The sequence below is a fragment of the Rhea pennata genome, chromosome 13, assembly GCF_028389875.1.
Source record: "Rhea pennata isolate bPtePen1 chromosome 13, bPtePen1.pri, whole genome shotgun sequence".
NCBI classification, from domain to species: domain Eukaryota; kingdom Metazoa; phylum Chordata; class Aves; order Rheiformes; family Rheidae; genus Rhea; species Rhea pennata.
In genome coordinates this window covers 8,568,847-8,587,812 of record NC_084675.1, presented here as the reverse complement: position 1 = coordinate 8,587,812, position 18,966 = coordinate 8,568,847, and the positions used below count along the sequence as shown (strand labels likewise).

The window sequence follows — 18,966 nt, the reverse complement described above, 5'->3', positions numbered from 1 at the left end:
GCTGCATGTGGTACAAATTCAGACGTGTGTATGCACGTATTAAAATTATGTACGTGCACAAATGTCTGTCTGTGTGATGCTGGGTGTAATAGATGTATAGCATCTGGCTCTGGGCATATAAGAATGCAACATTTTGGCAGTTTGTGTGGTGATGTTTCTGTTTTGGTTTTGATAGGTAATGGAGTAACCTTGATAGTAGATACTCAGCAGCTAGACAAATGCAACAATAATCTCTCTGAAGAGAATGAAGCACTGGGAAAACCTAGAAATAAAACTTCAGAAACACTTAGTAAACATTCTTCAAATTCTTCATCAGGTCCTCTATCATCATCATCTTCTACGTTGTCCAGCTCTAGTGATGTAGTAAGTATTGGACTTTCTTTTCTGTGCTTTTTTAAAACATGTATTGGCACAGAATACACTTGGAAAGCTCAGAATTCTAGTGTGTTTTTTTATCCAGAATCCTAATTTGCATAAGTGTTACCTCTAATGCAATTTTGTACGTAAATTGCAGTGTGATTTTGACACAACGTATATAGAAAGTGAATACAGTAGATACAAACTTGCTTAGCTCTCTTCTCTGGAAAAACTGTATTTCAAGGACTGGTAGCTGTAAGCCATATATATTAAAAGAAAACAAAACAAAAAAAAAACCCACCACCAACAAAAACCTTGCACTACCAAATTCCTTGTAAACGTTTGCTTGAATGAAAATTCTATTTAAAAATGAACAAAGGACAAATCCCAAAATCAGAACATGCATCAATATTGTTTTTTGAACCTGTTTCTTTGGAAAGAATTCTGGATTGAAAGAGTTTTGATATCTAATAAAATAAACACATTTTAATTTTTAAGTTTTTTCCATTACTGGGTTTATTTTTAAGAAAAAACTCACTTATTCTTAAGAAAAAAATCACTAATACTTTAAATTTTCCTGAAGGATTCTGATGGAACACCTTGCAAAACCTCTAAACAATTGAGTTGTCGTCAGTCTACCACAAACAGAGTGGGGTCCCAAGAAGTATCACTGGAATCCTCCCAGTCAAGTGGGAAAACACAAAATAGCCAAACAGCCAATACATCCAGCAACACGAACAAATCTCAGGTTTGTGAACTGTAAAAAACAAAAAAGCAAAAAACAACCCCCCCCCAACAACTGTATAGATTATTTGAATATTACAGATGCCCTCCATGGAAGGGTAGCTTGTTCTGGGAGGAAAATGCTGTATTTTTCTCCCCTTCACACCATTAAAAAACTTTGAGCACTAATTATATCTAAAATCACCTTGTTCTCTGTATGGCTTACAGAGAAGTTTGTAATAGAGGTTTTCACAGTCTTAAAACAGATAAAATTGGATTGACTTTTATTTGATATTCTAGGAAATCTAGGTTTGCCAGCAGCATACAGTTGTGTTGTATAAAATTACTCTATGCAAAAACTGTGTCAGTCTGGTCTTTACTGCAGAATATGCCAGAGCTAGTGAGACTTACGTACAGTTAGTGAAAAATATTTAGCAAAAATATGTACTGAAACTAAACTGGCTGCTGTCTTGACTGTTGATCCTTGTTGAAGTGTATTTGATTAAGGGAGATGGAGATGCGTAAAAGTCCCTCTCATTTTCCCCCCAAGACAGATACCAGTGATGAGAACTACCAAAAATGTATGCATTTTGGGAATTTCTCATGTAAAAGAATACATCTATGACAACTCAGTAATCTGAAGAACTGTTATTTCAAAGCACCTTTGGATATATGCAGTTATGAAAGATAGTCCGGAATCTTTTTGAGTATTATTTTTGCAAAATAGTTCCAGGAAAACTTGCTGCCTCCTACTTACTAACAATCTCTAGCTGATATCCAGACAGTTTGCAAAACAGGCCTTACATAAACTATTAGTCTGTGCTCATGTGTATTAAACAGAGGTTGCTCTGTGCTAAAAGAGGTGCTGGAATGTAAATATGCGAATTTGGAGATGGTCTTAAGTCTTTAAAAAGATGTGGTATAAAATTAGTCTTGGTCTTAGAGGAGTGTTGACTAAATTTTGCACAGATGTGATTTGGGCAATCTTCAACATCTCTTCTCTTGGATTATGCACTTCTGTTTCTGTAAAACATTGTACAGTTGTTGCACTTTTTTGATTGCATTGTGGATGATTGTCCTTTCCAAAATTTAGAGTGCTGTAGTTCTCTCTCACTTGACCTGCATGGTTTTGGGGCTAGAGATGAGCATTTGTTTGCAGCCACAGAAGTGAAAGATTGCTGGTACTATGCTGCAGTCTAAGCAATGGCCTAACTTCACATGTACAACCTTCAGGAGTTAGCATCCTCGTTCTCTAGTAATACAGAACTGTGTAAATGCATACTTTTTTCTTGGCAGCACTGACTTAGCATGTTCCCTTCCTTTTACAGCATGGATCAGCACGGTTATTTCGCTCTTCTAACAAAGGCTTCCAAGGTCCAACAAACTCAAGCCATGGTACCTCAGTCACAAACAAACAACATCAAGGCAGCAAATCACACCATCAGTATTTCCATGGCAAAAAGAGGAAACACAAGAGGGATGCAGCCCTTTCAGACCTTTGTAGATAGTTGCTTATTTTATGACTGTTCTTCTGTGTGCAATGATCTCATGCTACAGGATAGTTTGATAGTGACTCCTTGGATCTCTTCCGGAGCTTCAGACTGTTCAGACATTGATTAGCAATTGCATTTTTTTTTTTCCCAGCTCGCCACGGAACGGATCATGAAGATTGATCACTGCAAAAAAAAAAAAAAAGAAAAAGAAAAAAAAAAAAAAAAGAAAAGAAAAAAAAGAAAAAAAAAAGAAAAAAGAAAAAAAAGAGGAAAAAGGCTGCTCATTTGATAAGTCATATGCTACAACAGGGTCATTTAGGATATAAAAGCTTGAATGTAAAATAAATGTATTTCCCATCAGCTCATGCTGACCTGTAGGGGTAGTACTCAGTGTGTCTAGGGGGTGGTAACAAACAAATAAAAAATATAGGAAAAAAGCAAAAAATTGTATTTTGAGGGAAACCCAGCCTTTAAAGGTGAAAGTAATTTGTGCATGATTTTTTTTTATTATTTTTGCATATACTTACCATTTTATTGTGTATATATAGATGACCATATAGGAAAACTGACATTTGTAATAGTGGATTTGTTAATACTTTTTACATAACATTACTGTTTAAATTGTAAACATAAATTTTTCTCAGGATTAGTTTGGAAAATAATCTGAATTGTCATCTTAACATCCATATAAAGAGACATTACTAGTTACATTGCTCAGAATTTCTTTTGTTGGCATTTAAAAGATTTAGTAGAACATTGATCTGCAAAAGTTGTTCCTCTGAAAGAGAGGTTTATGGTGGCAAATGAAGCTTTTCATTTGTATAAAGTGTACATGTACTTTGTGTAGATTCTGAGCTTGTCATCTCTGAGAAGTAACCTTCACCTTGTTTTCTAGAGTGCCATCATTTCAGGCAATGGGGTTTTATAGTTGCACCCCTTTCTTCCTCCTCTTAGTGGTGTCCTCTCCTGCCCCCCCCCTTTTTTTTTTAATATAAGCCACTTGGGGGGTTTTTGTTTGGGTGGTGGTGGTGATTATTTTTGTTTTGTTTTTCAGTTAAAAACAGACAGACAAGATCTTGGTTCGTTACAATCGTTTGCATTCCTAGGCTGCTTTAATTCCATGCCTCTGTTTGTGCCTTCCCTCCCCCCTCCAGGTCTGAATTTTTCTTTTGTTTTTTATATTTGTTAACTCCTGTAGGAGATGATAACTGTTGAAGCTTTAAGTAAATTTTACTATTAAAATATTTTTTCTCACTCCCCTCTTAGGCATTTTTATATTTACACTTAATTATTAAAAAAACCTTCAAATAATGAAACATTTTGTATTGCCTTAAAGACCCAAACCTCTCATATCTCATAGTATTTCTTCATTGAACTAGTTATCATTAATTTAAACTTGACATTTGTCTGGTTCAGTCACATGGTAAGTCTAGGCTGCACGAAGTTTGATGCCATGAATGCAAATTAAACATGTAATTACACTCACAGGTATAGTTTGGAAAAGGAGTTGGGACACTTCAGTGGTAGAATGTTAAGTGGCATTTACTTTTCACATTTCTTTAAAGAGGGAAAGAGTCTGTATTCAGCATACAGGGCTGTATTTAATGCAGCTGTTCTGGAGATGATGCTTTTATAAAAAGTACTGTTAGATTTTAGAAATGTTTTTTTTATATACATTTGCAGAATACTACAGACCAACCTGACCTTTAATGGGCACTAAGGAGTGCAATGATTTTTAAAGTTAAATAATGCTAAAATAAGACCAGAAGTGATGTCATCACTTAAATTAATAAACATTTTCAACATGTTAAAGTGTTTTACTTCAAAAAGGAAAATACATATATTCCAAAAATATGGAAAGTCATAACACTTACTCAAACACTAAGCTTAAAAGTGATGTTAATTTGACAATGTTTTTTTAAAAATTTTTAGATTCATGTTTTAATTTGATCAGATAATTTTATCAACAAGATGTTGAGCTTTTGTTCATAGAAAGTAGTAAAAGTTGTACCACATTATGCATAATCACAGTATTTATTTTGTTTTAGATTGTGAATGTGTAGACTTATGTTCACCGCTTAGGGAACAATTATTTATAAATTATATTAATCCAGTATTGTTAGCTGCTATTAGCAAAACTGTTCCAAAACTTAATACTTGCAAAGATCTGTATCGCATTTACCACACTGAAGTGTTTTTAAACGAATCACCCTCATCGTTGAAAGCAAATGTACTCTTAGGGTGCAGATATTAGTGTTCCAATAAGCATGTGATAATTTTAAGGTGGTGGTAGCGGGAAGATAATCTTGATTCCATTGGGAATCTTAGGTTTGCCTCAATTTATGGTTTTCATAAATTTAATGGAAAATAGCTTTTCCTGGACTGCTCAAGTTTCTTTTTGGTAAACAGTATCTTTCTAAAAGAAAAAAAAAAAAAAAAAAAAAAGCATGAAGGAAAAATTGAGGTACTTTACATTGCCTCAAATGACCAGCATTGTATTCATAAAATACTGTATATCTTGCAAATCTTTATTTAAACAGAACAGTTGAACTGTTCGTTTTTCAATCTGAAGTAAAATACTTTCAAGACCTTTTAGTTTGCCTGCTCATTTGTCTTGTACATTTCATCTCTGTATTTGACTCGAGTCTAATTCCTTTTTGAGTTTCAATACTTTTGTGAAGATTTTGTGAATATATGAAAAATAAATGTTTAATCTAACTCCCGCAGTTTATCACCATTCTTGACGCTTTAACCCTGTTTTTCTCTTCGCAGTACTGTGGAAAGAACAGACTATCCAAACTGCTTTGTAACATTCTTGTTGTACCTGGGTGCTTTTCTAGCTGATTACCAGGCCCAGCTATGTGTAATTTTGAAGGTTGTTCAAGTAGGCCTGGTCTGAGTACGTGCTTTTTTCTTTTTCTTTTTTCTTTTCTTTCTTTTTTTTTTTTTCTTTTAAAGCAAATGGCAAAATCTCTTATTTCTAGGAGTAAGTAGAAGATACATACATGTAAAGATTTATAATGTATAATTTATTTCTCTTTAACCTTTTTATGCACTATGCATACAAAACTTTTGCAAGAATCTGCTTATTCTGTTCTCTGTTCCGGACTTCCATTTTGCTTAGTATTTCAGTTCAGTAAAGCTGTTTGAAATTGGGACTCTCAGAAGGGCATTGTCAAAATAGGCACTAAAAGAGTCTCATCTGCAGAAGTTAATTTGAGTTATCTTTAGCTGGAATCTTTGTTTACCATTATTGCTGAAGCGTAGTTCATTTTACTGAAGTATATTCTTAACTCTGGTTATCTTTCTTCCCTACATAAATCGGTAGGGAGACGCATATGTACTGAAAATTCCTATAGTCTTTCTCATGGTAGTTTAACAAAGATTATCAAAAGTATTCAAATAAAATGAAATTTTATAAGTCTTCCTGTTGGACATTAGATTGTGCTATATTGTTTGGCCTATTTTAAAGACAAGTCAAATTTAGAGTTAAAAGATGAGGAGGGGAGTTCCTCTTTGTTCTTCTGTGTGTTTGTTTGAAATCGCCGGTCTTCCACCACGGGGCAGAAAAGAAGCTGAAATGTAAGTAAGTCTTTGCATTTGAAACATGACAGGATTCTTTTTACTGACCTCCATGTTCTATGCAGCTGCCTCAATTTACAACTCTGGCTTTTAAATTTGTATAATAAACTTGTTTTCCTAGAACATAATCTTTTAAAAACAATTAGTATTCCAGTAGCCAGTGGCAGCTTTTTTCCTTTCTTTTAATATATTTTCAAGATGGACCTTTTCCATGTGTGCTAAACACAGTGCATGATCAGGTGATTAGAAACCAGTCTAATCTTGAAAATTTATTGTAAATAAAAGCAGACAGCTATTTGACATCTTGAGGGATGTTAAAAATCACAAGAGATGTTAAAACTCACTGTACAACTTCTGCTGTGTTTCCTGAAGAGAAATAGCTACGGGCAATTGCAAAGTGTGCTATCATTCAAGAAGGGAGGATGTTTATCCATTTAGAGGCTGTGAAGGGGAGGAAGAGAGGGGGAAGCATTTCACTATTCCAGTGACTGTTAAACTGCAAAAAATAGCAATTATTTATTCTGGTGATTTCTATAACTTCATTTCTTTCACTTGGTAATGCAAAATAAGTTTAAAAAAATAAAGTTTTATCATGTCTTGAAACAGTGCTTCTCAGTCCTAAAAGTGCGGAATTTGATAGTTCTATTTAATTTGTAGTGTTTCCACAAGATTGTAAATAGTTTCTCAAAAATGTTTCCCAGTTGCAGCGACCTAAATGTTAGTGTCTTAACTACATTTCCATGAGTCATTTACCAGCAGTTCCAACAGATACTTATTCGTAGCTTCATCTGTAAGTTGAAACCGGCTTTGCAGTTCTGATGGCGATAGAATATATCACAACTGCAGATTTTTCTGTGGTTTCTCCATTTTCTAATTTGCTTTAAGCCTAATTAACTAACCTTCAGAGGTTTTTTGTAAGGATGCTGGATGGTTTCGCTGAGATTATCTGCAACATGGAGAATCCTCTGCAAGTTGCTTAATGAACAATGTTCTACATTGCACAGTACAGTTCAAGTGGCCTTATGGGGTCTATAAAAGCTCAAAGTTTGTGGCAAGCACTAAGTAAATGAACAAACCAGGAAGTGGCTTTTACCTACATACTAAAGTATCATTGTAGTGGTAGATCAAATTAAACTAAACTTTCAATTACTCCTTAGGTTATTTAATTTTGAACAGCTTTAATTTTTTAACTCTTGGTAGATGTAGCAGTTTCCCACTACCACAATTTTGTTGATTTTTTAGGCCCCACAAAAACTTCTAGCTGAAGTGTGGTGCCTTTGTGAGACTATTGACCACAGACTTGCTTGGGGTGCAGTTCCTTTCCATTGCCAGTAGCTGGCTTTGAAAAATTTCCTGTTCCCACTTTCTCATCCCTGTCCAAGTTCCTTCCTGGTTGTGTTGGTATAATTATGAAGCTGGGGGGTGGGGGGGAAATGGAACTCCCAGAATCTGAATACAACAGATTGTTGCACCAAAATTAAGTAGTACTTTTCTTACAAGAAAACGCATTAGGTAATTTAAGTGAAATGTGAAGTAACAGTTGCTGTTAGTGTTTCCCTCCTATATATAACAAGTCTTTGCATTATCCCTTAATTGCCTGTTTCCAAACAAGACTATTCATTCTTAGTTGATTAGTGTTGTTCCCTGCCCCCTCCCACTACAGTGGATCTTGAATCAAGCTCATTTGTAGTTGCCTGGTAATCAGTACCTGTGAAAAGACCATTCTCAGTCTGAAAAATCAATGGCTAATCCAATGGCAGGTAGAAATCTTTCATATTTTCTTCCTTCAGTGCTACCTTGTCTATTTTTTCTTTTCAAAAATCTTTAAAAGTGCATGGGAAAAACTTCAGAAGTTTGTTACAAAGTAATGAAATCTTTCCTATGAATTTTTATTTGTCCTAAACTGTATCTCATTAAACTTATGTCACGAATTTGACTTCCATCTATCAAGGTAATGAAACCCAACTAACTACTGAAAGCCTCAAGTAGCCTGAGTGGGGTGTGTGCATTACTTTGAATTACCAATGAATTACTTTGGTGCAGTGTCTAAACATATCCCAGATACTAAGGGATGTTTGAATGCTTCTGTTTGGCGATGTTGCTTGTACAGAGATTGCAACTAGTATCTTAAGGCGGTAGTAGTAGTTTATCTGGAACTTTTGAGCTGCTACCTACACTCCTTATACATCCAAAATCCTGCAGAATCCCACTACTGTAGTTGAGTAATGTGTAGTAGGAAAAAAAAATAGTGTTTTAAAAAGCCTAAATGGTAAGAGCAGCACCTGTTCCCAGAAGCAGGGGCAGTTGTGGAGTTGTGATAACTGGCTGTCCCAGCATCTTCTCTGTGATGATCCATTAAAAACAGAACAAACATCTCAGGCAAATAAAGATGTTAAGAGCCTGGAAGCTGAAGCACTAACATAAAAGGGAAGGAGCACAATTTTCACAATTTTTGCAGTTGCGGAAAGTGTTAGTCTGGTAAAATCATTGTGCATGGACAGTCTGATTTAAAAGGAATTAAATCTTCAAATAGTATTACTGCACTTTGAAGAAAATATTTTATATTACAATGGTGATTTAAGAGGGGTATTTTTTAAGTACAAAAAAACAATTCTTGAAATAATGCTAGTTCTATAGTTTCTCTATTTGTACTTTTTTCTAGCTACCAACACTTGTTCATAAAAATCTCTCCATGAAAAACAGAATATTTGAGTTATGCAAACTAACTACTATATTTGTGTCTTTGGGAGAGTCTGAGTGTTCTAGTGCTGTTTGTTAAGGAAAAACTAAACGTAACAGCGTTGATGAGCTGCTGCAATACTAAGAGGGCATAAATTAGAATTTGCTTATTTTTCTGACCTCCTCATTAGAAAGTTAGCTTTCATTTCTTGTTTCATGTCCTTATCTTGATTTTTATCTACTTTCTGTACTTTCCACCTCTACATATGGTCTGTATAGGAAATCACAATTTTTCCATATCCTAACTGACTTAATTTTATGAGATGGTTCTCCGTTAAAGAACGGCAAGTTCTTCATCTTCAATACTACTTTGTTGCAGGCTTGCTAAGTTTCTCCTCTGTTTGATGGTCTACCCATGTGAAAAAGTTTCATCATAACAATACCAATACGACCATCCTGCGGACATCTGAAGTACTAGACAATCTTCATCCTGAATTAATCACTTTCCAGATGATTTCAGTTTATAATGCATTGCATGGGAATAGTGAGGATGCAGTATGAACGCAATTCCAATATTATATCAATATAAATTACATTATTGGATTATTATTGCAAAGGAGGGAAGCTTTTCCTGTTTGTAAATTAATCTTCTTCAAGACCGTTTCACAGCAGAGATACGGTATAGATTCAGTTTTCTGGTTCTGAGCTTGGTGCTCGTCACTGTAATTTGAGATAAGTCACTTTTCTTACCCTAAGAATTACAACTAAAAGCCTAGTTCTGTTAAGGGGAGTTTTCCCACTGATTTCAGTAGGTCCTGTTTCATTTTGTTTTTTTCTCTGATTTTCTATCTCTCGATTTCATAGCTTCAAACACTTCTAACTTAATTTTAGGGGGGCCAAAGCAAGTGCATATACATCAGCAGAGAGATTAGAACTATGCAGACATCTTGACAAGTTCTAAGTCCCCCATTAACACTGCATCTTCAATCAAAATTTGTTTAGAAGGCAACAATCAAATATGCAGCCAAAATGTCCATAATCATGCCAATCGATGAAATAACTACACATAGAAAGTTTTTTGTATGACGTTGCAATGAATGTATCATTCTAGAACTGGTGATACTTAGTAACAAACTTCTACAGGGAAATTCTTTATTCTGTGAGCTACTTCTTTGTTTTGATACTCTTCAGCTATATTTTGTGATAGGGCTGAATTTCTTTAATCACTTTGACATTCAGACTCATTTGGACAGCCTGCATCTTCTAAAAGCAGGATTTCACAGCCTCTATCCCCAAAAGTTTCTTGGTTGTTCCCTGATGGTCTGTATCTGCAAGGCATACCACAACACAGCTATGGGGGATACACCAATACCAGAGTGGCAGAACTTCATTCTAGATACGCGCAGTACAAGCTGATACCAATGTTTTAGCACTTCCAGGTACCATTCTCTGACAACACTACTTTTGTGCTCCTCTCTGCAGCGTCCAGTGCTGCAGTCACTCTGCCCCTTCAGTTCTCCTCCACAGGTGAGGTACCCTGCATTGCCTTCCACACCAGTAACAAGGGATGCAAAGTGGTCTCTCTCCTCCCAAGCACTCACTCACCTTCCTCCTACTGGAGCAGCACTACGGATGCCCTTCCTGGAGGCCCTTGCTCCAGCTCCTTGTGAACAGGGAAGGAATTCTAGCGCTGCAGACTCCTCCAAGGAGCAGGTCTCAGGGCACAGACCAGGTTTCCCTTTACTAGCCAGACTAGATCAAACGGCAAGTGGAAAGTTACTGAGGGGAAACAGACTCTTAAAAACTCCTTGCCCTCAGGTTTAATAGCTAATGGTATCTGGTGAAACCATGATGTTTTTTGATATTGGACTGTGAACAATTAAATGACATTATCCATCATTGCTGCAACATAACTCCAAGATTTCAGCATAGATGAACCTAAAGGGGTAAGAAAAGAATTTTTTATCCCTCTCAGCTTTGGGATAATTAGTAGTAGTATGTCTGGAAATGCCTGTTGCTTGGAGAAAAACATAGTCCACTTCTCACTCCTCCTTTATTTTCCTCCAAGCTATATTATCGCCCTACATATTTTTTAATCACTATTGCCATCTAAATAATCTAATATTCAAGAAGCCAGAAGCTTCCTTAAGCACAATAAATTAATATAAAAGGCTTAACCCACAGGTAAGAGATCACTTTTGCTCCTTTGGCTTGAATTTAATGGATCTCTGTTGATTTAATCAGGAGTGGGCTGTCCAAAATTTTTTTAAATTCTGATCTATAACGGAAGGGAAAAAAATTAAGTTTGTGTTTCCCAGTGGATTCTCTAGATTTTTTTTCTGACTTAATATAGCATTCTGATTTATGTAAAAGCATTTTTTCCCTAATAATATATCCATTTGTTTCTTACTGATTCTTCTAAAGTATTCTGTTTGGTTTATAGTATGTCCTTCTGACTGCTCATGTAAAGATATTGGAACTGCAAATTGAACACAGTCAGCTAAACAGTTTCATCATTCACTGTGAAGTAAAACAGTCTGTTCCTTTTTTGGGGGTTCCTTAAATCAATAACATTTTCCATTTTATTATAAACTCCATCTGCAGAGTTACTGTACCAACCCCCCCCAACAAAAACCAAAACCAAAACTAAAAAACCTCTTTCTGTTCTTCTTCCTTTGTGCAACTTCTTATCAATTAGCTAAAATAAAGAGTAACCTCTGAGACCATCAAAACACTTCTTTAAGAAGTGACAGACCATATCTTCTGTCACTTAACATGGTTGAGAATAATTTGATTTGTAAAAAAAAAAATTGTTGTAACACAAACAAGTTAACTTTAGCATATAGTAATACTCTGAAACAAGTTTTATCTAGCAATTCTATAAAGAACATAATAAACAGCAGCGAGCTTTGAACCAAATTTGTAGCCTTTAGTGCAGTACACATCAAACCCGTAAGTACATGTAAAAGGCTTAAGCAAGATGCCAAGCACTGTTTTTTAAGGCACAGTGCATGTTCTTGCTCTGTCTTTGAGTTTCCCCTGAGAAAGAAGATTAGGCACAAATAGGAGAGAAGACAGAGGTTCTGGTTCTTAATTTGAGAGGTCAAGCAAGCATCCTAACCAAAGCTCTGGAGCTGAAGAACATCAGCGGAACTTCAATTCTTAAGTGCTTCAGTTACTTGGCATACTTAACGGCATATTAGCTCTTCACTCACATAAGTGCTTTTGGGGAAAGTTAGTACTTCTCTCTCTCTTTTTTTCTTTTTCTATTGTTTCACAATATTGGGAGTTGCATAGAGTTTAAAGTTTCCTTTGTAGAAAAAACTCTTGTAGAAATTATAACTATAGCAAGTCCCACTGACTTTCATGAAATCTGTGTTCCTAGAAAATATGATATTGGTTTCAACTCAGTCAGACACTTAGAGAACTTTAAAAGAAATAGCAATTACAGCAAGAGACCTGAATAACTCTTCATTTCCCTATGGATGCATAAATTCATATGGCATTTATTACTTTATTTAGAGGAAAGCAGCAAATTATTCCCAAAAGTTCCTTCAATTGATCCAAAAGCCCAGAAATGCAGACTCTGTAACGGCAGTGAAACTCCACCTTGTTTTTGTCTTAGTGCAATAAGATTCCTGCATTTAATAACAAATGTAATGATTGTCAGCAATTCATTTTAATACAGTCCTGTAAGAAACGAGGATAATACCAATGTAACAGTTTAAAATGATTTATCATATCATCCGCCTGGATGCAACCCTGTCTAACATGCTCTAGGTGACCCTGCTGAGCAGGGAGGTTGGACTAGATGATCTCCAGAGGTCCCCTCCAACCTCACTGATTCTATGATTACTTCCTTCCTAAGCGCATAGTGCCTAGCACTTTGGGATTGTTATATTATTAGCTATCTTTGAACTTATTTAAATTTACAGGAAATAGCAAATAATATACTCAAGACATTTATCTTGTTGTTCTCTAAATTGATCAGAGGCCAAAGAGAGGCATGTGTGCACAAGCACAGTAGTAAATACATATTAAATCTAATTAAAGATGAAGAAGTGTTTGTTCTAATAAATACTTACTATTCTTATTGTAGCATTCATTAAAGACAACATTTTATTCCCTGCTTTCTGAATCAGATTAATGACATTAGTAAAGGTAAGTGGAAGTTAAGGTCGTCTTGGTCACTTGTTGTGGATATTTGGTGAACTGCAAACATACAGCACGATAAAACATGTTTTCTTAAAGTGGTATTGCAGGACTTCAAAGGAATATTAAAAAGAAGTGAATATATTAAAAATTCTACCTGCTAATTTTAAAAGTACATCTTAGGAACGAGTTGTGCTACTTAAGACTATATTACGTCTAACCTACAAAATATTATACTGCATAATGAATTTACTAAGTATTTCTAAGGATTTAAAAGAACATTTTGTAGCTATGTTTTTGATTTTCCTTGTTCATATATTTATTTGCTCAGCAACCCTCCTCTGAATCTTAATCTTTCTACAAAGTCTATAGGGAACCACTTAAAATCTCAATGCTGAAACTTCTTGCAAATAAAGTAATTTAAAAGTAACTTATTAGGGCTAAATTTTCTCATCCTTTTTACTTACTGTGAACAGTGTAAGCATGCACTATCGCATGAACACTGAAGGCAGATATGACCCACAATGACTTAATAAAAGGAAAATCTAACCACTTACAAGTCCATCAAAATTTATGCTTGAAGATCACTGTATTTTGCTATTTCAGTTTATTTTAAATATAGTCCTTTTTTCTTTTTCATAATTGTTCATGGCACTGGGTTCTATTTACATTTAAACGTATCTGAATTGTACACAACACTCTTGTAATACTCTAAATTATAAAACAATTTGTAAATTGCAAATTTAAAGCAGTGCAAATACACTTGCTACAAACAACATAGCTAGAAATAAATATAAATTTAGAAAATTGTGTTCTATTGATTTTATGAGCAAATACATTCATTTCGTTTTAATTAAAAATGGAAAATTATGATGTTATAGTTATCTAATTCAATCATTGGAAAGGTTACATTTGTGTGTTTAATAATCTAATTCTATATGTTCAATATGTGCACTTTTATGTTGCTGGGCATATTTCTAAGTGAGTGTTTAAAATAATGTTTATCTGAAAAATTTTCTTCATAGATGCAAATAAAAACCTATACGTTGCTGTATCCTAATTTGGACAAAATAATTTTAGATGAATCTTTGATTAAGGGCTGCACTTTCACAGTATCAAACATATATGCTTATCACATACATACAGTAAATTTATATCAGATTGATAAGAGTAAAATGATAAACTACTGGTTAGGTGCTATCACTCTTCCTTATCCAGGAGAGAAGCCGATGCTTCAGGCAGTCCTACGGAATCGGCCAACCAACAACGTTAAGCGCTCCTAGTAAGGGGTGTGGGTGGGTGCCCTCTGCCTTGTCAAAGTCAGCCCTAACTGTACTTTAAATGTATTGCACTTGAGAGAAAAGTTAGCAACAGAAAAAGGAAAGAGGAAGTGTGTGTGTGTGTGTAGCATACGCAGAAGCCATTTAATCGTGTATTAATTTCTGTATTTCACACTTTTTATATGCATTTTGCTAGAAATATGCAGATTACACTTTAGAGTTACCATAACACAGCAGTGTACCTGCAGCATTTACTTAATGTTTTAGAACTAATGATAGAACTGCTGCCATTAAAAAATTACAATGTCAATTGCATTGAATTGTGGGGAATTTTAGATCTTACTCTAGGATAGCACAAGTATTTGTAGGTATACAGAAATGATGTTGAGCAATCTCTGCATACTGAGAAGGTCCACAAATTTTGCTGAAGTGGTAAATGGAGTCCATCTGTTTTGAAATGAGGCCATTTATGATCTCAGCAGAACAATGTATTTTCCATTTCCTGCATTTTTTGAATCTTGTTATTTAATCCAAGCTTCAGTGAAGAAAAAATCTTTTAACAGTCTTTTTACTGTGTGATCTTTCTCCTCCCTAAGAAATGGCCCGAATATAGTATGCAATACTTCCATCTGAAGGCTCCGATAATTTTCCAGGGCTTTTCAGAGGCATGACGTCCAAAATAGGAACAGAAAGACCTAGGTAAGATGGCTCAAGAGCACTCAGAAATGTTATAGGGCAAGGAACAGAGGAGCAGAGTCCACCTCACTTACTGCTTAGTTCTGTATCTTAGATCTATAATCATTTCTTCTCCAGCTCTATCTTATCTCCAGCTGACATACCTGTCTCAAATTGCTAAATTGGATTTAAATTCCTTTCAAAGATTGCTAGCCCTAATAGCCAAAACAATTTCAATTACTGGGCAGCCTCAGAAAATTTTCTATGGGCCCACAATGTTCAACCAGGAACCTAGAGTATCAAATGAGGCTGTCATGCTTGCGGTATATGTGCTAAACTGATTCTCCTTTTGAGAGGATGAATTCAAGTATGCAACTCAGGCCTACAGTACAGCTAAAATATCCTAGCAGTATGCTAACAAAAACTGTAGTATTTAGTAACACAAATTTTGCAAATTGTGTGCATAAACAGAAATGCAACTTTATTATCAGACTAACAGTATGACTGTGGATCACTAAGGCATGGTTTTAACATGCTTCACTGTATCTCGTAATTTCCTTTATTTTCAGGACAGGCAGTGATTTTCTGCAGCTGTGGGCAAACTGGCATATGCCTACCTCTCACAGACTGAGTGCGATCACCTGTGACTAACGTTTGATGATAAATTCAGTCCAAAAATCCATGGAAATCAAAGTCTTTCTATTGTCTCCAATGAGCTTTGAACTAAACTTACATGCAGAGCCAGACTTGGTCTGAATTAGCGACCAGACGTTCAAGGCTTGTTTAATCACAGTTGACACACTAAAGAATCATTATCAGCCCAGTGAGATTCAGTCCAAAACATACTGAGAAGATGGTAGAGTAACAAGTAAATGTGGACACGAGAAATAGTAATCACCTTTCTTATAAAGGATGCTCATGGTTGGTCATTTAATTTGCCTTTTAGGTATGTAAGTTACCTAAAAGCAGTTAAGGAGTCTTTTGTGCAGCAGGACTGTTATTTTTTTCATTTAGATACTGCACTGTGAACTGCCTGGTTATTTGTGTCTTGCCAACTCAGCATGACACTACCTCAGTATCCTACAGGTAGGGCTATTTCTTAGAGCCACTCAGAGCTGGAGAACAGGTAAAAAAACTGTCACCAGTAGCATTGGTGAAGACACTGCAAAGCTGAAGTGAATAAACACCAGTGGCCCAGGGCTGGCTCTACAAAATCTTGCAGGAGATGGGTTGTTCCTGGTTTTCTGAAGTGCAGCGTGGCTACCACAAGTTGGGATGCTCATCTAAAGCCCTTAACAGCTACGCAGAGATCATTTGCACTGGCTGCCTCCCATTTTCCAAAATACTCTGACTTCAAAGTACTTTTGAGAGGCCCTGTAGCACAGATTTATAACTTAACTACTACCAGCAAGGACAGACAGTAGGGTTAGCTCCGTTTAAGACAGAGTCCTTGTAGGCAGGTGGATTTAAAATGAAAAGAAATACAGAAGATGCCCAGTAATACACCTAGCAGGTAAGGTCTCTCTCTATGTCCCTTCTAAAACGGGAGAACATGGCACGGAGAAAGCACTCTACAGACAAGTATGACAGTAGTTATTTTGCCACGTCCCAAGCGCCCTGCTCCAGGCAGTTCGGGCCAGCAGCTATACACGCTGCAGGAGACGTACACGTTACAGCTTTGCAACTGTACGGCATCCACGGCGCCCACGTACCCGTTTTCCATCACGAAATGCACTTCTTTTCTTTCCCCTGGATTTCGGTGCGGGCCGGGAGCGGAGCGGCGGTTACCCCAAGCGCTGGCAGGCGGGCCCGGCGCCCGCAAGCCCGCGGGAGCGGGGGGAGCAAGCGGAGGCCCTGGAACCCCCTTCCGGGCCGTGTTCCCAGCCCCGCCGCGGACTCGCTGTCCCGCGACTCCCGCGGGTTTCTGGAGCCGCATCGTCTCTAAACGGTGCCCGCTACCGAGTGGTGACTTTGGCCCTTTTCTCTCTGTTTTTTTTCCCCAGAGAGGAGGCGCGCGCTGCCACGGCCGGGCCCTTCCCAGCGGGGTCACCCTCCGGAAGGCGGCAGAGCTCGGCGGGCCGGGCCGGGCCGGGCCGGGCGCGCCCTGGAGCCTCCGCGCTGCCGGCAGCCGCCCGCCGCCGCCTCGCGGTAACGGCCGCGCGGGGCGGGGGGCGGCGACCGTTGGCCCCGCGCGGCGGGAGCGGCCGCGCCCCCGCCCCGCCCCGCCCCGCCGCCTGCCGGAGGGTGGCGGCGCCGCGCCCGCCCGCGCGCGGTGGCCGAGGGGCCGCTGCGCCCCGCGGGCGCCGGCGCCGCTAGGGGGCGGGCGGCGCGGCAGCGTCCCGCCCCCGGCCTCCCGGCGCGGCGCGGCGCGGCGCGGCGCGGGGGCCCCGCAGCACCGCGGGCGGCGCAGCGCGGCAGGAGGCGGCGGCGGCGCGGCCGAGCCCTGCCCTGCCCCGGCGCCCCGGCCGGCTCCTCTTCCGGCGCCGCAGGTGAGAGCGGGGCCCGCGGGACCCGGACGGGCGCGGCGCGGCGCGGCGCGGTGCGCGCCCTGCCCTGTCAGCGCCCCGCGCAGCGCCCGCGGCGGCAGGGCTGGCGGCGCGGTCGGCGCGCAGCGCCGCGCGGGGACACCGGCCGCCGCCGCAGCCCTTCCCGCAGGCTCGCCTGCGGCGCGGGGGGCGAGGGCGGCCGCGGGCCGGTGCGCGGGCCCGGTGCGCGGGCCCGGTCGCCGCGCACCAGCCGGGGAGAAGTTCCCGGCGGGTCGGCGCTGCGCGCAGCAGCGCGGCGCGCAGCCCGAAGCCGAGCGGCGCGGGCGGCGGCGGCGCTTCGGCTCCCGTTTTGGCTGTGTGTCTTGACATACCGGCGCTTTCAGCCGCTGAGCGGGACGCGCGGGCGCCCTGCGGAGGAGCCGACGCACGTGCAGATGGGCTCGCGGCTCGTCCTCGCCTCGGGAGCGGCGGTGCGGGCCTGGCCGCGCAGGCGGTGCCGCGGCGTCGCCGCAGGTGAGCGCTCCGCGGCGCGGGGGTCCCCGCCGGGGGCGGCCGCGGTCGGGGCGGAGCAGCGCGGCGCTCCGCAGGGCGCCCGGTGCCGGTGCCGCCGCGCCGCGCCGCTCGGGGCCGGGCGCCCGCAGCCGGCGGCGGCGGGAGGGCCGCGGAGCGCCGCGCACCGGGGAGCGCCTCGGGCGGCCGAGAGCAAACGCGCAGCGTTGTGCGCGGCCGCGGGTCGGCGGGGGTCTGCGCGCCCCGCTCAGATGCGTTATTGTCCTACCAGCTGTGTTAACGGGGCGTCTAAGGTGCCGCGCGAGGGAAAGGGCGGGAGGGGCGGTCGGGGCAAGCGCACCCGACACCCGAGTTTTCGGTTCTGAGGAGGTTGTGCTTTGTTCTAGGAAGCAGTGTCGTGGGCTGGACACGGGAACGCTAACAGTCCCCAAAGGTGAGGAGTAAGGCGCATCTACAGCGCTGTTTGTGACCTTACTGCTTTGGGCTGTGTTTCGCAATGTTGGGATCTTCAAAAAGTGGGAATATGAACTTGGTTAGTTGGTCTCTACAGAGAAAAAATACCAAACAGAAATTCTGTAACAATTATATGCTTTAAGGATAAATGAGAACAATGTATATCCTTTTAACAGGATTCCCAGAAGGGAATTTTCTAGGAGGATTGATTATGATTAGGTCAAGAATATATTATTATTATTGAAGATATCCCAGTCATTAAAATGTTGAAGTCCTAATTTGGGAATTTTAAAGTGATCTTTCCATTCCCTGTCTGCAGAAGAATAGTGTTGCAGATGTATGTTAAAACCCCTGATAAAGTGTGCTTACAGCATGTTTGTGTGTATAGTGAACCAAGAAGAAGAAAGAAAAAAAAAAGCATTTGCATTGCAGTATTTGCCAAAGTCACCTCACAATGACAATTTTTCTGCTATCCAGGAGTTTAGAATGAAAAATGGGATGCATGTGGAATACCATGCTGGAAACAGTAGGCCAATACTGATTTCTGATGGCCGTTACATAGCATGTTACTTATAC

At 39.8% G+C, this 18,966-nt stretch overlaps 1 protein-coding gene and 1 long non-coding RNA gene across 2 annotated transcripts in view; one reads left to right on the top strand and one right to left on the bottom strand.

Moving 5' to 3' along the window:
* Window positions 1-5,412, top strand: part of TENT4B (terminal nucleotidyltransferase 4B) — a 44,668-nt gene extending 39,256 nt beyond the window's left edge. The window contains exons 10-12 of the mRNA XM_062586307.1: window positions 176-363; window positions 941-1,105; window positions 2,409-5,412. Coding sequence (XP_062442291.1) covers window positions 176-363; window positions 941-1,105; window positions 2,409-2,588 — 533 coding nt within the window. The 3' untranslated portion in view covers window positions 2,589-5,412. The remainder of the gene's footprint in view (window positions 1-175; window positions 364-940; window positions 1,106-2,408) is intronic.
* LOC134146109 (uncharacterized) lies at window positions 1,350-16,836 on the bottom strand. The gene is made up of 2 exons (XR_009959777.1): window positions 16,654-16,836; window positions 1,350-2,756 (listed from the first exon to the last, which is right to left on the bottom strand). It is a non-coding gene; the product is annotated as an uncharacterized LOC134146109 (long non-coding RNA).
* Between the last annotated feature and the right edge of the window lie 2,130 nt (window positions 16,837-18,966).